At 46.5% G+C, this 21,274-nt stretch overlaps 1 protein-coding gene across 10 annotated transcripts in view; it reads right to left on the bottom strand.

Annotated features, from left to right (window-relative positions):
- Positions 1–20,177, bottom strand: part of Celf6 (CUGBP Elav-like family member 6) — a 36,653-nt gene extending 16,476 nt beyond the window's left edge. For 4 of the 10 annotated variants that reach the window (XM_036192820.1, XM_036192824.1, XM_036192828.1 and 1 more), the window contains exons 1-3: positions 16,128–16,213; positions 8,887–8,962; positions 7,216–7,264 (exon numbers count right to left, since the gene is read on the bottom strand). In XM_036192820.1, coding sequence (XP_036048713.1) covers positions 7,216–7,264; positions 8,887–8,962; positions 16,128–16,150 — 148 coding nt within the window. In that variant the 5' untranslated portion in view covers positions 16,151–16,213. Of the gene's footprint in view, positions 1–7,215; positions 7,265–8,394; positions 8,603–8,886; positions 9,071–14,800; positions 14,845–16,127; positions 16,214–19,800 lie in introns of those variants that run through there. The other 6 variants (XM_036192830.1, XM_036192821.1, XM_036192825.1 and 3 more) reach the window with 6 other exon arrangements.
- Between the last annotated feature and the right edge of the window lie 1,097 nt (positions 20,178–21,274).

Below are 21,274 nucleotides of genomic sequence, written 5' to 3'. Positions count from 1 at the left end.
TTAAGATAAAAAAGGTAGATAACAAGCAGCCTGCCACAGCCATACAGTTTCTAAACAATGTAAGTTTCTGTATGCTTTCTTGGTTGGGTCTGAGCGACTGTGGGACTGGTGGGTAAGAGAGATTTGTCCTGACTGGGCCAGGCAGGAAAACTCTAACTACACCAGGCTGTTTACATTTTGAAGATTAAAATCTTTGGAGGTTTGGTTGCACAAACACGTGAATATACTTAACACTAGTAAGTGTAACACTAAAATGGTTAAAATGATACATTTTTTAAAAAATTCATATTATTTTGTGTGTATAGGTGTTTTGCCTACATGGGTGTATGTGCACCACATATGTTCTTGGGGCTCTCAAATGCTAGAAGAGGGCATCAGATCTTTTGGAACTGGAGTTACAGATGGTTGCAAAGCAATCTGGGTGCTCGGAATCGAACCCAAGTCCTCTAGTACTCTTAACTACTAATCTATCTATCTATCAGGACCCTATTATTTATATTTTACTATTAAAACATAAACAAGAACTTTAAAGAAGATGGTAACAAAGAGACTTAGAGCAAGAAATGGAAACAAGATACTACTGACCCTTCATTATGATCTAAGAGAGCCAGGGCTAAGCAAGAAAGGTGAACTAGGCCCTAGAGTGAGAAGACACTTCAGGAGTGCATTTTCCTTTGTGGGTTGCATGCCTGTGTCTGAAAAGTAACACTTCTGACGGGGGCTTGCCTTGGGTTCCACCGCAGCCAAGGCCCTAGAGTGTTATAACATGCGATCAGCATGATCTGTTCTCAGCCAAAGTGCAGACAAGCAGCTTTCTTAACCTTCAGAGGCAGAACACATTGCAGGAAGCAAAGCGTTAACTTGAGGCAACTCTCAAGTGCTCTCTGTAAAACCTAATGAGTTAGACTTGTAGGGAAGAGAAGGGATATTTTTCTAGAATAAGAAGCCTGCTGACCAGAGATAGAGATAACCATCACTGACTGTATTACAACAGTTGTTGCTAAAGTATGTGTCTGATTTAAAACAGTAATACGCAGCCAGCTGTTGCAGCACACGCTTTTAATCCCAGAACTCAGGAGGCAGAGGCAGGTGGATCTCTGTAAATTTGAGGCCAACCTGGTCTACAGAGCAAGTTCCAGGCTACAAAGAAAATCCTTGTTTCAAAAAAATCAAAATTAAAAAAAAAGAAAAGAAAAGGAGGGGTATATGGGAAGTTTTGGAGAGAGAAAAATGAAGGGAAAATGATGGAATTATATTTTAATCTCAAAAATAAGGAATTTTTTAAATATTAAGAAGCTGGAGGGATGGCTCAATGGTTAAGAGCATTGGCTACTTTTACAGAGGGCCCCTTTGATTCTCAGCAGCCACATGTGTCTCACAACTGTCTGTTACTCCAGTTCCAGGGGATCCAACACTCTTTTCTGGGCTCTGCAGAAACTGCACACTCATGGAGAACATGACAAGTAGGCACACATATAAATAAGATAATTTTACAAAGTTAAATCAGAGTGTTATAGTGCACACCTGTAATTCTATCACTCTGGGTCTGAAACAGGAAGATTACAAGTTCAAGTTTTGAATTAATTAATTACTTAATTAAAAAGTAGAAAGAGTGTATTGATTGAGTGTATTGATTACTTTAATCTATTTCTGTACCTTAGGCATCTTGGATGTGTAAAGATTTGTGTAGCTAAAAGAAATACAGCCAAGTTGGGAAGGAGAATGAACAAAATAATCGCCATTATGATTTATTAATTTATTGATTATATTATAAAATTGAAAAGGAAGGAAAAATATGAATTTAGTGGTCCACTGATTTTGAAAGTTTTATCGTGACTAAAAATTAGTTTCCTGTAAGACTATACTTACAGTTTAACTTAGTACTAATGTTTCAAAAGTAGAGAAAATATAGATAAGAAAAATTCATAGTGGTCCTCATGCTGAATGACAAATAATGCCCATTTATGTAGTAATCATTGTTCAATCAACTTAGGATCCTTGCCTCTGATAACATTTTCCATTCTGAAAAACCTTGGGATTTTATCCCAGGAAACTTTCTCCACTAATTTATCGGGATAGGGTCTTGCTATGTTGACAAAGCTAGCTTCAAACTCTTGAGCTCAAGGGACCCTCTTACCTAGCATGCCAAGTATCTGGGACTATTCATATGTGCCACCACATCCAGTTTCAGAAAGCACTGTAATGCCCACCTTACAAAAATCAAATTCAGGGATGGAGAGATGGCTCAGAGGTTGGGAGCACTGGCTGTTCTTCCAGAGGACCAGGGTTCAATTCCCAGCACCCACATGGCAGCTCCTAACTGTCTGTAACTCTGGTTCTAGGGGATCTGGCATCCTCACACAGATATACATGCAGGTAAAACACCAATACACATAAAATAAAAATAAATAAATTAAAAAAATAAATCCAAATGCAGGAGGAAAAGTTTTTGATGCCATGTTTGACCAATACAGAAATAAACATGATATATTTGATAGGAGATGGCTTCCCTCTAGGAAATTCAATTCATTTTTCTTTAATAGTTTACTGTTTGATGTATAATTGCCACTGGATGAAAAGTAGAGACCCAGGGTATGGACTCTATGAACACCATGGAACTTAGCTTCAGAACTCATAAGACCTAGCCAGGATACATTAAAGTAACATAGCCTATGTAGGTGTGGATGTGTATCTTAGAGACAAGTGTCCCCAAACTTACAGGGGCAGCCATGGAAGAGAAGGATCCTAGTAGATAGATCCTGCTGTATTGCTATCATTGTGTTGTGGGATTGAAATCCTAAGTTCTGGGGCTGGGGATGGTTCAGTCAGGACAGGGCTTGCTCTGCAAACATGAGGACCTGAGTTCAATCCTCAGAACCCGTGTAAGAAGCCGGGCATGGTGATGTGTGCTTGTAATCCCTGTATTGGGGAGACAGAGATGGAAAAATCCCTGGGACTCACTGGCCAGTTAGCCTAGCCAAATGGGGTGAACCCCAGGTCCCAGTGAGAGAACTGTCTCAAAGAAACAAGGTGGACAGTTCCTGAAAATAACACATGAGACTGACCTCTGGATTCCACATGCTTTTCCACATATATGCAAACACATATGCAGCACACACACACACACACACACACACACACACACACACACACCACAGAAGCATGAAATCTCCAGTGTTACCACTAACATCTAAAAGGATATTAGTATACACATTGATTATTACTACCACAAACTTCATGTTTATTGATTAAAAGAACACATTGCATTGTCATCAAACTTCAAAACGAGAACACTTAACTATTTTTGTCAAAAGGCTCATTTTATATTTCCACATGGATGATGGGAGAACTGCAGCTCAGGTGCCAAAGAAGTCATCCCGATGGGTTTATCTGTGTTCTCACAGTGTAGTTAACAAAAAGCTGAAGTAACTTCTGTTGTAATAATTAAGACGTAAATTTTATATTAAGCTTTCTGGGTTCCTCAAGTTAGTTTCTGACCCTCATTTTATAAGAAAAAAAAAATCACATAATGATTCCTTCCAGAAGATAAATGGGAAGCCTTTAGATTACATTTGCCTTGATTTCTTTTGTAAGTGGCATTCTATTATTTGTTTCTCTCTCTCTCTCTCTCTCTCTCTCTCTCTCTCTCTCTCTCTCTCTCTCTCTGTGTGTGTGTGTGTGTGTGTGTGTGTGTGTGTGTGTGTGTGTGATCACATGTGATCACATGCCATGGCATGGATGTGAGGTAAGAGGACAATTTGTGAGAGACATTTGTCTTTTCCACCATGTAAGTCCTAGGCATTGATCTCAGGACATCAGGCTTAACAACAAGGGTCTTTACTTGTTGAATTACCTCACTTAAGACAATGTCTTTTAAAAAAAGTGTGGGCTGGGCAGTGGTGGTGCACACCTTTAATCCCAGCACTCGGGAGGCAGAGCCAGGCGGATCTCTGTGAGTTCGAGGCCAGCCTGGGCTGTACAGTGAGTTCCAGGAAAGGCACAAAGCTACACAGAGAAACCCTGTCTTGAAAAAAAGAAAAAGTTTGGTTTTGTTTTTGAAACAGGACCTCACGCTATAGCCCAAACTGGTCTGAATCCTACTGTATAGCCCATGGTGGCCTCAAACCCATGGCGATTCTCTTGCCCTAGCCTCCCAAATTCTGGGATTACAGGCATCAGCAGCTTTGATATTCTTTAAATTAAGATTTCATTGACACAAGTGTCTTCTCAGACGCAGAAACTAATAGAAATCAGCTGTAAACTAGAGGCTTCAGCTCAAGCAATAATAAAAAATATACAGGCTCACCAGCTTAGAATACAAGAACATTTGTAATCAGCATTATAGAATACTTGAGGTTACTGAAAAAAAAATACTTTATTGGGAAAAATTGTTCCATGTTGGTGGTGTTTATTACATTTCAGAGGCAAGACATTAAAAATCATCTTTAAAAAATTGAGCTCTCAGCCAGGGGCGCTGCTGCACACCTTTAATACCAGCACTTGGAAGGCAGAAGCAGGTGGATCATTGAGTCCAAAGACAACCAAAGCTACATAGTGAGACCTTGTCTCAAAAACAAGCAAACATGGCCTTTAATCCTGGCACTTGGGAGGCAGAGGCAGGTGGATCTCTGTGAGTTCGAGGCCAGCCTGGTCTGCAGAGCAAGTTCTAGAACAGGATCCAGGCTCCAAAGCTACACAGAGAAACCCTGTTTAAAAAAACCAAAACAAAACAAAACAAAAAACAAACGAACAAAATCAAGCTTCTCACATTTTAGACAGCATTAAAATTCAGCAATCAAACCCTAGAAGAGGTGTGTGGGGACTAAGAAGATGGCTCAGCCATTACAAGGGCTTACAGCTTTATCAGAGGCCCAGAAGGCAGGTCCTAGCACCCATCCTGGGAGCTCACAAATGCCTGTAACTCCTGCTCCAAGGGACCCAGTGCCCACTTCTGGCCTCTGCAGGCACCCATATATCTGCACATATACACACACATCACACACACACACACACACACACACACACACACAAATCATTTCTTTAATCTAGAAGAAATGTGATAGCTCTGAAGAAAAGCAACTCATTTTGATTAGACACGAGATTGCAGAACACAGATCAGTCAGTAAATAAAATATTTATAAATGGCAAAGGCCCAACTGCTTTGCAAGACTTACTACGTTTACTCCTTTCCTGAATATGTAGCAAGAAGGCACTGAAAAATCTGGTCCTGCGTATCTGCAAGGATTATTCAAGCGTGTGCTCAGATGCATAACCCTTGAAAACCAACAGTTGTCAAGAAAAATCTGTGTAACATAAAACTCCTGAAGTAATAAATAGGGCTGTTAGGCAGCCCTCTTTTCAGCCAGATTTCTTGTCCTGCCCCTGAACTACCCTGAACATGAACAGGTGAGATGCATCAGGTATAGAATTTGTCAGTGATGTGACACCTGCAAAGTTCATACAGAAAAAGGAGGAAGAAAATGTTAACACCCAAGCGGGTGCCACAAAGCCTAGCAGAAGTGTTACTGAGCAGCCACCTGTGAATTCTGGTGGGATGTGCAGGATCATGAATAGCATGCATCCCTTGGCATATGGACCAATTACCAAAGAAGATTCCAAATTATACCATATCTTGCTGAGTTCTGGGGTCTCAGAACATGCCATTCCCCCTGTCTGAGGAATATCCTTCTTCTTTCCTACTTCCTCTAACTACTTTCTGTTACCCTTTGAGGTCTCCTGTTCAATGTTACCTGCCTCTGGGAGGTCACTTTGACCTCCTAATCTAGGTTAGCTCCCCCTTATTTGTGTCCCCACAGTGCCATCCTAGACTTTTCCTTGAGAAACACTGTTCACACTGAAAAGTGACCCCTTATTTGTTTTCCTATCTGTCCCCTCATAATCTGGGGGCTCCGTGGGACCAGATCTGCCAGGCTATTGTATTCCTAATGTGGAGTAGCCTAGAACATATTGATTGGATAGTTGAATGAACTATACAGCACATTCTATTTGTTTCTCAGCTCACTCATGTACTCATAAGTGACTTATTTGTGGGTCTGTCTCACATATGTGGGCTGGGGAGGGTTTTAGAATATGGCCAACAATGGCCTCGATCCCAACAGAGCCTCCCAATGAGAAGAGATTTTTGAACATGTTTTGTATGCAGTTGGCACATCAGAAAAGCCTGTCTGGAAAAGACTGAGATGAAAAAAGATGGAAAGATAAAAGGAACCTAGACATATCTCTCCAAGGCAATGTGGGGCTGATAATATCTTGACCAGAGATTATGAATCATAGACAGATGTCAGAGAATCTAAAGGGAGGAAGGAATATTTATTGGGACCAAACAGAACCCTGAGCCACCAAAGTGCCCAGTGAATGCAGACAGGAAATCAAGGGAGGGTGTGAAGGAATTAGTAGGGTGTTAATACATGTCTCTATCAATGAGTTGCATTCTCTCCTAAATCTTAGACTCTCACATAAGAAAGCAATGGCTGATCTTTGGTAAGATAGACAGAGAAAGTGTCTTATCAGAGTGGGAGAGTTAGCAGACAGCAAGGAGGGCTGTAGGCAGATACCTTGGGATAATCTAAAACCCAAGGACAAGAAAGATATCAAGTACTGACTCTAGAAGCCAGTGTTGCCTTTCTAGCAGGGAAGCTGACCGGAGCACAGCTATGAAAGCTCCTCTCCATTCTTAAGAAGCAGCACTCTACTATGGAACAGTGCAGCTAAGAGTGTTTAAAGATTTCTGTGAGCCTCAGCTCACAGCTACGTTCCTTACTATAGTTCACAGTACCTGTTGTGCCAGCTTATCTTTTATGGTGATTAATCAGGCCATGATGGGAAAGAATGAGAGGTCCCTTCTGTGGACCCAGAGGAATCTGAAAAAGGAGAACCACCCCAGCTTGCTTCTTTATATGCACCTGTAAATTCCACCTGGCAAGGCAGTAATGGCCATTCTCCAGGAGTAAGGCAGCAAGAGCTTCCTTCCTCTGCTTCTGCCCTTTCTGCCACTTCTGGGTCTGAGCTTTCTAGAACCTATCCCTTCTCAGTCTGAGTTGAGATGGCTGAGCTATTTCTTGAGATGCACAATTCTAGACTCCCCTAACCTGGGCTGGGTCTAGTCATAAGCCCTGGCATAGGATAACTCCAGGAATGGGCCCACCCATCCTCTACTCAGGTACCACTCTGAAGTTTGTCAGGCAGGGAAGTTACCTCCTCGGCCCTCACTGGCAGCCGGCTTCACTTGGATCGGACGATTCATCTGAAAGACATGGGACCAACACACCCATTTAGCATGACTGCCTGGACCCAAGGCCTCATTCTTTCTTCCCAGCAAGCTCCTCAGGCTCTGAGTCCCAGCCCTCCTTACACCACTCTGTACCCCTCCACTCCCATTGGGATTACAGATTCTCTCCAACATTGCTTCCTTAAACCCAGATGTTTAGAAAGTGCTGGAACCTGAAGGAGTGGATGGCAGGAAGCTCAGTGGCAAGCATAGGATGGATGCAGTGGCTAACGAGATTTTCTCTCTTGGACTCAGGGTAGCTCCATGTGGTGCCTGTTTCTTAGGCTCCTGGACTTACATAAAGGCTTTGAGTGAGAGGAATTGGGTGGGAGGGTATAATTGCTGTAGCACATTTGTGGTTTATGTCTAAAACTGAGAATATAGCTGTGTGTTGTTTAGATTAAACAGTCTGGGACTCAGACTTAGTGCTATACACCCCTAACTCTGCCATTTCTTGGTTGTATGATTTTAAGTAAGCCACTATCTCTCAAATCCAGTTTGCTAATCTGGGAAAACATTCCCAGCTGTCTGTGCTATGATAGTCTCTGCACTCACCACTCTGTCCCTCCTGAGTGCCCCTTTCCCTGACAGCGCTAGGGTTCTCTAGTCACCATTTTCTCCCTGCTCATCTCTCTCTTCTAATTCTTCTTGAATCGCTTCACCCACATCCACAGCCCCAGCAGCTATCCACACAGGGATGACTCAGACCTCTGCGTCTCCAGCCCACATTCTCTCCTGAGCCTCAGACCCATGTTTCCAGCTGCACGCTGGGCATCCTGGCTAGAAAGGCCCACTGGCACTTCCCACTCAACACACCAGAACCCGAGCTCATCTTTTCACCCCAACTCGATCCTCCATCACTCAGGTTATAAACCTAGAAAGCAACTTAACTTTTCCCTCCAACCCTTCCCTCCTCCAGCCAGCTTCACCTTTTAATTCAAGGGTTCCCTGATTAGACATGGTTAAAAATCACTTGGGAACCATATTAGATTCTTAAGGTAGGGGGACTGTATAACCTGAAAAAGCTCCTAGGTGATTCAATATATACCCCACCTTCCCATCCCCCAACCACCCTAAGTGAATTCATGATTGAATCCCCATCTCACCTTCCTCTCATAGGTGTTGTGGGGATCACATGAGGTAATGGGGGTGCAGAAGGTCTTGGTAAACTGCCAAGAGCTTGGTGCGTGGGATGTGAGGGATTGATGTTGGGGGCAGACAGCTGAGTGCCGGGAGGAAGGAACAGCGGCCTTCCTGTTCCTGGAGGAAGGGGTAACTGATGCCCATCTGGCCTGAGAAGGTGATGATCTGACCCCCTCCCCTCAGGAAACGTACTGCTTCTGCACCAATCAGGGACCACTCCATCCCTTCCAATGTGCTCGTTGCCGAGACAACAGGCAGCTTCCTGTTACCATAGCCACAAGTGCTACCCAGTAACCATGGTAACACCCTGGCAGTCACAGCTGAGCAATTTCTTTGGATCAAATTTTGAGGTGGGAGGGGTGAGGAAGACTCATTTTTAAAAAAAATGAAAGGAAAACAGGCCAAGCCTGAACCATTGTAATCCTCCCTCCCACCCAAGGCTCTGACACACCCACCCTCTGGTAGTGGAGCACCTGCAGTGTACCAGGCTGTGGGTGGGGGCCGAGACACCGACAGGACTCAGGTTGTAGTCTAGAGGGGATGACAGATCAATCCAAGCAGATCAGGGCGAGCTGGACAGGTCTGGACTGGCCTGGACCAGGGACCAGGAGGACAGGACCAGTCCCTAGGCATGGCCACCTGTGAGTGTGGAGGAGAAACCGAGAGACAGAGCTATGGAGAGCAGAGACATGGGGAATGATGAAGAAACACAGCAAGACAGAAATTATGGGAGAAAGTAAGAGATAGACCTAGAAAAGGGCAAGGAAAGAATTATTGGTGGGAAAGGGAAGGAAAAGGGGGGGTGGACAGAAAGTAGGTTTGGGGGAGCAAGGAGAGCCTGGTAGAAAGAAGGAGAGGGGCAGAAGCCTGAGCTGGGGGGGGGTCAGTGAGAGTGAGCAAAATCATCATTATTTTATTAGTTCTTAAATAGATCCTGAGAATTTTTCTCTGGAGCCTAGAGTGACGAGCACATGTGACAGCAGCGGTTTCCATGGTAGCTCTTGGCTGGGTTTCCTGGGAGATGGTGCTCACGGGTGCTCTGGGGGGACGCTCCCTTCCCTCTTCCCAACCACCTGACCTTTTGATGGAGAGTGGAAATTGGGTGCTATGTATGAATTCTTACACGGGCCTGCCAGGGTCCAATCCTCAAGAAGCTCAAGGTCTACACTTCAGGCATGCTGCCAACATTTATGGAACTCTGTGATGAGCCCTTGTGATGATTGGATGGAGACTCCCCTCACAGGCTCACAGAGAAGATGAGGCCCCCATTTTCTGAGAGCCCACAAGATGCCAAGCCTTCCCCTGGGACTATTTATATATGTTCTCTCCAAATCTTTCTAACCACTTCAGGAAGTCTACTGTCCCCATACTATGGATGAGAAAGCTGAGGCTTTCAGGGAGAGTTATTTGTCTAGGATTACATTGTGGGTGCTTGGAGATTCACCCCATGTCTGACTGATGGTAAAGCTCCTGCTTTTTTGCAGCCTACTGCTCAGCTCCTTGTTTTTCACTTGTTTGTGTTTTTGTTTTTAAGATAGTTTACCATGTAGCTCAGGCTGCCCTAGAACTTGCTAATAGCCTAAGCTAGCCACAAACTCATTATCCTCCTACCTCAGCCTCCTGACTGCTGGGTAATAGTATCATCACCCCCAGCTCAAGTTCACTGTGCATTCGCTCAAGTGTATGTGTGTGTGTGTGTGTGTGTGTGTGTGCAGGCCAGATTTAATATCAGGTATCAGGTCTCATCCTCACTCTATAGAAAGACTTGTTTTTTTTTATGTGTATGGGTGTTTTGTCTGCATGTATATCTGTGCATCATGTGTCGGAACTGTAGTTACAGATGTTTGTAAACTTCCAATGAGTCTGTGTTCTCTGGTAGAGCATCATTATCATGAGTCCCCTCTATCTTGTTTTTTTTTTTTGTTTGTTTGTTTGTTTTTGTTTTTGTTTTGTTTTGTTTTTCAGACAGAATCTCTTACTAAACCTGGAGTTCTGTAATTCAGCTAGACTGGTTGGCCAGCAAACCTGGGGACTTCCTGCAATCCTGGAATTACAGGAATGTATCATTGCCATTGGCTTTGTATGTGGGTTCTGGGGGGCAAACTCCGGTCCCCATGCTTGCACAGCAAGCACTTTCCTGACTGAACCACATCTCCAGCCCATTCTTAAGACATGGATACAAATAATGAGAAACAGAGGTAGCAGGGCCTTGGAGACAATGCAAGGCGAGGAGCTATTAGTGGCTGCATCTGGAAAGGATGGCACAGGAAACAATCCATGAAGAAACAGTGTTTGCTCTGGGCCTTGTAGGTCAAAGTGGGTAGAGATAATGAGAGAGGCAGGGCAGGCAGCTGAGCATTCTAGACGGCTAGAGAAGAAACAGGGAACGTCAAGCCTGAAAGAGCAAGGGCTCCAGGTCCTGAAGACAAACTGCTCACGAGACAGATGGGAACTTCAGAGCTGGTTACATCACTGGCAACTTCTCTAAGGTCTTTGAGCCTTAGTATGCCCACGCATAAGAGGGGGAATCATTCCTATGCTTGAGGGTTTGTGGTAGCAGGTATATTAGATATGGTAGGTTTTGTTTGTCTTTTTGTGTGCTTCTATGTGTCTTTTGGGTTTTACAAATTTTTGCTTTTGTTTTGGTGAAACAGGGTGGAACTGAAAGGCAGGCAGGAACCAGATCAGGGCAGGCTGTAAAAAGCATGTCAAGGATTTTGACATGATATATTTTAAATACTATAAGGATGCAGGGAGGGATTTTAAAAAGGAGGACAGGTGATGATGATCTGGTCTGTTTAGTCTTAGAAAGTATCTCATAAGTTGTCACAGTGCAGAGAGGATTGGGAAGGAAGTGAAAGAGGCAGGAAGGTCGGTGACGTAGGTGGGAGGTGAGAGTGCCTGGGACCATTGTAGAAGGAAATGCACAGACCCAAAAGATGTTCGGGACAAATGAACTAAACCATAGTTCTGTTGAGGGTGGGGCCAAGGGAAAGGAGGGTGTGTGGGCTGACGCTCAGGATTACAGCTCAGGAACTGGCAGAGTATTGCTTCCCAGGCTCTGAGCCTGAGCACCACAGGCAGGGATTATGGGGAACACCTGAGGTTTAGGCATGCTACTCATAGCTGGAGGGGACACTGCTCATGAGAGCTACCGGGCAACCCTGCCTGTTTCAGTCCTGCCATAGGCGGGGGAAATGGGGGCATTGACTCCCCAACCACGGACTTGTCGTGAGATTTCAGGTGAGCCTTTGCCTGGACTGTTCCTCCAAGAGTTTCCCAGGCCCATGTCTGTGTCAGGGCCCTGAAGGGGAAATCGAGGTGGAGAGTGTCAGAGAGAAGAGAACAACCCACTCCACGAAGTGGGGTGAGGAAGGTTAGAGGCAACCAGACCTGTACAAGGTCCTGTTCTCTTGAGCCAGTAAGCAGAAGGGAAGCAAGGTGTGTCCCACTTCTCCTATAGGCTTGTCTAAAACCCCTGTCTTTGGGCTGTTCATCACCCTGCCCTGACTTCTAGCCCTCACTCAGCATTCTTCCCGTAGGAAGGGGTTTTGTCACTACCCCCTCAGAAGGACTGTCGGTGAGTCTAGGAGAGGCACCATGAGGGCAAAGACGAGTATGGCAGACATTGGCGTCATCATTTTCAGGACTTGGTTCTACCACACTTCTTCACTTTGTTTGTTTGTTTGTTTTGTTTTTTGAGACAGGGTTTCTCTGTGTAGCCCTAGCTGTCCTGGGACTCTCTCTGTAGACCAGGCTGGCCTCAAACTCACAGAGATTCACCTGCCTCTGCCTCCTGAGTGCGTTTGCCACCACTGCCCGGCTTACCACACTTCCTCTAACCCAGTTTACTATCAAATGCCATGAGCTCTAGAGTCCATAGGCATGCCATGAGCCGTCCTTCCCTCCCCACTCCAGAGCAGCTTGCTTCACCACTGGCCTCTTCAGAAGCCACATTGTCCCATTGTCTCGCCTCCACTCTTACTCCCTCTTCAGTTTGTTCTCCATGCTGTAATCTTCAAAACTTCACCCCTAACTTTTCTTAAATCTGCCCAGGACTGACTGTCAGAACTTGTGTGTCCTGTCTCCTCTACCCAACGTGCATCGCACACTCCACCCACTGACAGCCACAGTCATCTTTGCTGGGAGACGTTCCTGTCAGTTCCCATAGTATCTTCAGAATTTTAGAAGTGTCCTTTGGCTTTTAGCTTTGCAGACCATCAGATATGAAGAGAGCATCTGGTGGCACTCCCCTTCCTCTCCGCTCCTGAGGCCTCTTTTACATGTCCAGTGTAACTCCAATGGAGTGCAACCGGAAGCTTCTCGAGGGCATGGCTTGGTCTGTAGAATATAATGGGATTTAACTTCTGTTTTCTCTCTCCTCCCAAGTTGTTTTGCACAGGACACAACTTGTGCAAGCAAATACCTTCCTCTACTTGGTTGTATCTGCCTCTTTCATAGTGTCTGAGCGGGTAGGTTCTTCTAAAGAAGGGAGGTCATGGACAGGGAGATAGACCAATAGGGACACCCTCTTAATCCCAGAAGTAGGGACGAAGTTGGCTTCATTCTCTTCATGTGGATTCTAGACCTAGAGTGAGGCTCAAAGAAACAGCAGTAGCTTCGCCAGGAAGAGGCTTCGGGAATTGAGAGCCAGGAGGCAGATGGCTGAAGTTTGAAGGAAGCACTGAGTAGGGAGCCAAGCTTCAGTAGGTGGCAGAGACTGGTAGTGGGTAAATGGAGAGGATCCAAGAGGAGGTCTCACTCCAGAACAAACTACGTTACTGCCCGTAAAGATTCAGGCTTTCTTTTGGGGGTTCACTCAGCCTTTCCAGGCTTTCTACCCTTCAGTTTTGCCACATTCCAGCAAAAATACAGACCAAAATCTTATCCCTGTCTCTCCAGCAGATGGCAGCTACACGTAGGACCCAGTGCCTACAGAAGGCTGGGTGCCCGGTCCTCTCTCATAAGAGTTGCTGCTGCCCTTGGCAAGCTCAAAGGAAAGATTGATGGCATGGATGTTGCTGGGGCTAGCCAACAGTGCCATTGATTTTCATTTAAGAGGCTAATTAAATATTAATTTTCACTTTGTTAAGTTGAGAAGGGTGAATAAAGTCAATCCTGGTGGTAACAGAGGAAACCAGTCCACACTAGAGGTCTGCAGATGGAGGTGTGGAAGAAGGCAGAGGTCCTCGAGTGCCACACTCTTCAGAAACTGAGAAAGAAACTAAGCCACATCTGCCACCAAGTTAGCTCATGTAACAGTGGAGCAATTAAGTGACTAGACTAACCAGGCTCAATGACCAGAGAGCTTCTCATACTTCAACTAACCAGGCTCAATGACCAGAGCTTCTCATACTTGAGCTTGGGCAGCTCCCTTGAAGACTCAGTCTCTTCATCTGTAAGATGGGGCTGGGGGCAGTAACAATACTGTCTTCACAAAGGATTAAATTACTTGAACACGTAAAATGCCCTGAATATTGGTGCTGAGAACTGTTGGTTATTACTATTTTGCTTTTCTCCCTTAGAGTCAATCCTCCCAGGTCTCTGGGCTTCAGTGTCCTTTTCCAAGGACCACCCATTCTTATAAAACCCCACAGGGACTGCTCATCACTTCTTCTGAAGCTTTTTCTCCCAAGCCTCTTAATTTGCTCAGGGCTTTCCAGGTAAAGTCCAAATCTCCAAGTCTCCTGCTTGTTTCCCCTGCAATTGCAGCCCTCAGCCTGGCCCAGACTCTCTTGGGGTTCCCCCTCCTACCATTAGGCCCATCCACTTCACACCCACCTGTTTCTTCTAACTCGGTATTTTTTACCACACTGCCTCCTGCATGGGGTTCCAGCTCGTCCTGATGCCTGTTCTAGCGGCAGGAATCGCTGGCTCCCACGGTTACATGAATGATGCTTTCTACAACTGCTCCTACAGACATTACTCTTCCGATGACTGCTGCCACTACCGCCGGCTAAGCCGCACTGTGGGCTCACTTCCTGCTGTGCTCTGTACTTCACAGGACTCAGCCCATCGGCCCACGACTTCAGTCTTATAGATGAAGAGACTCGGGGTTTATTGTATTTTTTTGAGGCAGGGTCTTACTATGCAGCCCTGGTTGTCCTGGAACTCACTATGCAGATCAGGTTGGTCTCAAACTCACAGAGCTCTACCTGTCTCTGCCTCTGAAGTGCTGGGATTAAAGGAATGTCCAGAAAAACTTAGAATTTAAACTTGCTCAGAGAGCCGGGCAATGGTGCTACACAGAGAACCCCTTTCTCAAAACAAACAACAACAACAAAAACTTGCCCCAGGGTCACAGAGTTGGTGAGTGGCTGGAAAGCTCCAATTCATAGAACAAAGCTGAAATGGGTACTTATTTCTTACTCTCACTGATCTTGCTCTTGACATCTGGACTCTCTACAGAAAATCAAAGCCAGGTGGTGGTGGTGTACACCTTTAATCCCAGCACTCGGGAGGCAGAGGCAGGTGGATCTCTGTGAGTTCAAGGCCAGTCTGGTCTACAGAGCTAGTCCAGGACAGGCTCCAAAGCTACAGAGAAACCCTGTGTCAAAGAAAAAAAAAAAAGAAAGAAAGAAAATCAAGTCCTTTGTCAAGATCTTAAGGCAACAGTCATATTAACGGGGACTTCCTTACTACAGCCCAAGGAGTTACATTGTTAGTACAACCCACTCCCTAGAAGTGAGAAAACTAAAGCCTGAGTGGAAGGAAACAGAACACCATGGTAAGTCACAGAGGTGAGGTTCAAATCTAAGTCTGAACAATATGAAAGCAAGTATTTTTAATTATCATGCTACAATGTGTTCATATTAAAATCCCATTAAATTCTTTTTTTCTCCAGATATACATATCTGCAATTCCTTTGAACATATCTCATGATCTATTTTGTGTCTTTGTGCCTTAATTCTACTCTGGTTCCTTTCTAATAGGGCAGTGACCTTCTTATGTCTAAAACGACATTGTCCCAGACTTTGCCTACTCATGACATTTGAATATTGCTCTTTTTCCAGACTCAACACTCTTCGGATAGGAAAAAATGAGGCTGGGAAGTATGTTTTCCTTTTGGCAACCTATGCTAGATCCTAACTGTCACTACCACATGGATGGGAGATTCCAATTTTCTTTTACTTGTGACCATCCATTAGTTGAGACCAGATCATATAATCCTGGGTGTAAAACCAAGAAGTCCCTTTTAAGTTTAGCTATGTTTTGTAACATGGAGAGAAGACGATTTTGGTGAGTCAAGGTACCCCAAATGTGTTACAGGAAGAAGACCGCAGGAAAGCATCATCTGGGACCACAAGATTGGAGAATACAGGATAGTGACTCCACAGAGCCTGTCCCCTACATCACTACATACATGCTCAAAGTAGTGACAAGTAACTCCTGAAACCATGATTTTAGCCAAAGTGGAAAAATTCTAACTTAGCTTACATCATCATGACTCTTCTAAAAAATAAGTTGGAACACTTAGCTCAAGTGTCTTGAGCCCATTTCTTTGAGCCAGAAGACTGAGTGTAACATGGGGCTTAAGTTGTTCAAGGAACGCATAAATCCTTTCCTGGGTAGATGGCCCTGTTTCTAGCTGTTGGTGCCAACTTAACTCTGTATACTGCTTTGGCATGCATGTAGAGCATTGTTCCAAGCTTGAAGTGATTCTTACCCATCCCACCCTCAACCTTGGTTGACTTACCCCTGGCAGGGTCTTCTGTTCATGCAGTGCACTCTGGGCCTTGAGAGCAGAGTCCCGGGCGCAGTAGGTGAGGAAGGCACAGCCTGAGGAGGAACAGCCTGGCTCAGGGGGTTTTCTGAAACCCCTCAACATTATTCTTGGTAATATTTAAATAAGTTAACAAACTTAGTGTCACTATCCTGGAAACATGAATACTGCCCTGTGAAGTGTTCTGTGATGGGAGAGTCTTCACCTGCTTGGGGACCTATGTCCTAAGTTCTGGCTACCTCTCATTTTCTCCTGGCCTTCTGTCCAAGAAACATCTGTACCCATGCATCCAGTCACATGCTCATTCAATCTCACAGCTTCCCACCTCAGTCCGTCCATAAGTCCTGTCAGGGTTAAACCTCCCTAAGCGGCTTTGCCTTCTTCAATGCAGTACCCTGCCCCCACAATGCCCATCTATTTTAGATATAGACTCGTAGTCTCCAAGGATCAGCCTCAATTCCCTCCTAATCCAGTTCCAAGTGGCAGAAAGAAAAAGAGGAAGATGAAGGGTTGAAGGCCAACTACATCCCAACACTTCCTTCCCTAAGTTTGAAGTTGAGGAATGGATTTGATTTCAGCCTTGGTTCAGGTCTGAGGGCTTCCTGTAAGTAGGAAATTCTAGAAACTCCTTAACCCTATCCAAGGACCTTAAAGGGTTATTTGTGACCCAACCTGGACTCCTGTAAAAGAAGCCTAGTTATTGGGTCAGGGAATGAGTCTAGGTTGAGCTAAAGAGTAGGGCTACTGTGTTCAGCTTCAAAATCTGCAGGATGCTGGAAAACACTGAAGTAGGTTTCTTCCTTTCCACTATTCACTGAGAATCCATTCATCCAGAAAATATCCAATACTTACTTATTTGGTTGGGCATTAGGATGGATTAAAAATGGAGAGTTCTTGGAGACTGAATGTCACGAGGAGTACCTAAGTCTGTTTCCAAGTGTTGAAGACTGTCTACAGGAAGACGCTGAGGGTGGGGATGTAACTCAGTGGTAGAGTTCTTACCTAGCATACATGAGATCTTAAGTTCAAACCCCAGCAAATAATGATGAAGATAAAATAGAAGGTATCGAGTTCTCAAGAACAGGAATAATGAGTCCTTTCAAACCAGGTGAGAAGGGTGTGATCATTTCAGGTGGGAGGAGTGAAAACTAGCCAAAGTGTGGTGTTGGAGGAATGGATAGAAAGTTAGTATGGCTGAAGACTTAAGCGTTCAAGCTGAGTGGCTAGTGAGATATGCAGGGATTGGGTTACAGATCGCCTTAGAGACCTCAATAAATTTGTACTCATCCTTTAGAGCAGTGGAGAGCCACTAAAGGGTTTTCACTAGGGTTGTGACATGATAAAACCTATATTTTCAGGACAAACTTTTTTGAGTAGAGGAAGGAGAAGGACCGAGAAAGGGTACGTGCATGTGGGAAGCCATTAGGAGGTGGTGGAGTTTTCTGCTCAGACAGCTGACTAGAAAAGCAAATGGGAAATGTTTGATTTTTTATTTTTCCAGTGTCACCTTCCATGGAACTGCCTCCTTGGGATGGAAGGGTTGCCTATGGTTCATTGAGAACTCTTAGCTAAAGTGTTCTCATATCAGCAGGGTAACTGAAGCCAGAGATGATGTCAGTCACAGGTCAGGGTTTGGGATTTTAGAATTCTTAGGCTATGGTTGTTTTCAAAGCATGGTGGCTTTTTCTCCCTCAATACTCAGCCATCAGAATGAAAATGAATCATACCAGTATTTAGACATCATGGTTGCTGGAGAGAGAGCTGGGATGTTGACTTGAAGGCCCTCCAGGCTGCCTCTATATCTCACAAGGCAACACTTTCCTTGGAGAGGTGTAGACTGTTTTGGGACTAACTCACCTAACCCTGGGTCTCATACTTATCAGTTCTGCCACTGAGCCATAACATATGACCTCAAACTGGAAGGGGCTTTATGAAAGGCTCAGGAGCCCAGGTGCCACCACAAAAAATCCTGTGTAGATTGCTTGGGTTAGAAGGCAGCAGAAGAATGGCAGGATGGAAATACAGAGAAGCATGGCTTAAGGGACACTGAAAGAGGGAACAGCTCAGAGACTCTGAGTGTTTGAGTGGGTAAGTGAGAATTGCAGCTCTTCCAAGCTTTATTCTATAGATCATCTACAAAGATTAGTTTTATGCTTGCCTACTGAAATCATTGTCTAGAGAAAAGTGCTGTAAGTGGATGGGCAGGAAGATAGGCAGGCAGCTGGGCTGCCCTGTAAGGAGTCTGGATGATGTGAACTTGTCCTGGTGGCCCTTTAACATAGCCTCACCAAAAGATCCCCCCTCCTCGAATGGCTTAGGTCTTTCATGGACATTTTCTCAAAGCCCCCTATGTTAGCATGCCAAGGGATGCTCCGGGGTCTCAGGCTGGAAAGTAGTAGCAGGCTGATGCTGGCTCACAAGCCTTCAGAATGGACCTGCCCTGTAAGACCTGTCACTTTTCTCTTAGGAAGACTATGGAGGAGAGTTGGAGACCCTTCCCCTACCAAAATCTTGAAGCCACATTATTTCCCAGTGGAGAAATCAGGATGTTTCTCTTTAAATTATTATTATATGATTCTGGCTCTGTTATTCCAGCCCAGGCTGGACAGACTTTTCTGCATGTAAACAAGTCTCCTCCCTTCTCTACAGGAAGAAAGGGGTGTGGCTGGACAGGACCATGGTGCCTCTGTCTTCCTTGGAAAGGCAGGGAGAAGGGGCACCATCTCCATCTCCCTCATTAGACTGACCCCACCCCTCGAGTGCTCTGGTCTGGGACCAGGCAGCCCAGAAAGGAAAACAAGAGGCCACCAGGAGGATTGAGAGGGAGCAGACAGGAGTGGGGATGAGTGATGAAAAAAAGTATATCCATCCAAGGGAGAACCTAGGGATGCAGGGATGCAGGAAGGTGGATGTTCCCAGCTGAGGCTGGGATTCTGGATTCAAATCAGAAGAGGTAAAGAGTGTTGGGGTTCTGGAAAAATATACGAGATATCAGGGTTATTGTCAAATGTGAGAGGGCATTTATCTCTGAGAGTCTCCTGGGAGGTGAATTGGACTGTGTAGATTAGACAGGTTTGAATTCTGAAGGAGAAGAGGAATTTGGGCATGGGATGTTTAAAGCTGTCACACACAAGAGTTAATTGGAGGCTTTTAGGGCTGGCTAGGGTTGGAGGCCAGAAGGAGGGGGGCAAATCCAAGATATGTATGGGTGGTTAGGCCTGAGTAGGGTGGCACCAGAGGGCTCTGGAAATACATGGGTCCAGGGATCAGGAGACCGGGTACACCAGAGCTGGGAGGTAGAATAAGTTTCCAAATTCCAGGGCTTGGGGTGTCTGATGGGAGGGATGGTGGAGAGGTCCAGCTGGGAGGTGGGGATGGTTGGGATGTGAGAAGTAACAAGGGATTTGGAGGTTAGAGTGAAGAACCTGTTAGGGAATCGGAGTGGTGCTCAGGAGGATGTCACAGAGAAAATTCTGGGTCTGGGGCTCTGTGACCTGGGGAGGGGACAGAGCCGAGGTGGGGCAGGTACTGGGCTGGCTCTAGGTAGGGCTGGGGTTGGGCCTGCGTTTGGGGCCAGGGTTGGGTTGGGCTGCGCTCTAATTGGATTGGGGCTGGGCTGGGCTGGGCTGGGCTGACCCCCGCGCACCTTTGTGCACGCCGGTGTGCGGGTCCTTGAGCACCGTCAGCTCGTAGATGCGGCCGAACTGCTCGAACAGCGGCTTGAGGTCCTGTTCGTGCAGGTGGCGCGGGATCTGGCCCACGAAGAGCTTGATGGCGTCCAGGTCCTTCATGGGCACCGCGGGACCTGGGTTCAGCCCGCTCATGCCGACGCCGCTGTCCGCGGTGCTGAAAGCCAGGCGCGGGCCGGGGCCGGCGGGCGGCGCAGACCCTCCGGGCGCCGCGGCCATGTCCCCGCCCCGTCCGCCCTCCCGCGCGTCCGGCTTGTCCCGCCGTCCCTTCCCTGGACTGCTGGAGAGGGCCTGGGGGAGGGGGCGGGGCCCGGCTGCGAGGGCGGGGGGCTATCCAGGGGGCGGCTCCCGGCCGAGAGCGAGGGGCGGGCCGGGCCGAGGGCGAGGGGCGGGGCGGATTAAGAAGGGGCGTGGTCTAGGGCGGGGCGCTTGGGTCCCGCTGGAGTCCCCCACGGAGCTCTCTGGGCTCCCGCCCTAGCTCGCCAAGCCCAGCCCCGAGCCCCAGCCCCTCCACTCCCCCCCCACCACCCCGAGTTTAGTGACGTCAGACAGCTAGCCGGGCCAGTCTACGCAAGTGATTTGCATAATGAGATAGCGGTGGCCAATCAGAGTGGGAGTTGGCTGAGCTGGGGCGGGGGAGTGGGGGGCGCGGGAGGAGCGGCTGGGCTCACGCGCTCCCGCTCTCCATGGCAACCGGACCCTCAGCTGCCCTGTATGTGGAGGGAGTGCGGGCGTGGCAGTGGATGGGAAGTAGCTTCGTCATGCGTGGCGATGTCTGCGGGAGTCAGAGCCGATCCCTTCCTGCACACCTCCAACAGCGAGACCGTTTTCTGCGGGGCAGATGGGGCTTCCACCTCTCTATCCCTACTACCGAAGCCAGTCCCACGGAACCCATCCTACCACACACCTCTTTGGTATCTTCAACCACTTCCTTGCTCCTGAGCCTCAAACACACTCCCGTCTCTTGCATCCTAAAACAAGCCCTCAAGCGCTGATTTCTACCTCAGGAGAGCGAGAGAACTTATGTAGCCATATTTACTCAGCGCTCGAGCCTGGTTCCTCCCTGTGCTAACTCACGGGTGCTATCTCCTTTTCCTGAAAAGGATGCCGTGGGTCAAAGAAGTTGGGGCGTAGGGGCCCCTAGCATTTGCAGAGCCTAGGGCAAAGGAAGAAAGTGCGTGTTAATACCTAAAAGCTATCTGTAAAATCACAATGCTGAAGTGTTTACCTTCCCTTTCACAAGTGCACATTCATAAAGATGAAGGAACGGCGAGATAGCCAAGCAGGCTGTTAATGAACAAGCTTGATAACCCGAGATGGATACCCAGAACCCGCATGGAAAAGCCAGATGCAGAGCCTTGCATCTGTAATCCCAGCAAGATGGGAGGAGGAAGCAAAAATCATGAGGACCGGGTAGCAGAGGGGCAGAAA

The sequence above is a fragment of the Onychomys torridus genome, chromosome 7, assembly GCF_903995425.1.
Source record: "Onychomys torridus chromosome 7, mOncTor1.1, whole genome shotgun sequence".
Lineage (NCBI taxonomy): Eukaryota > Metazoa > Chordata > Mammalia > Rodentia > Cricetidae > Onychomys > Onychomys torridus.
This window is presented reverse-complemented; position numbering and strand designations above follow the sequence as displayed.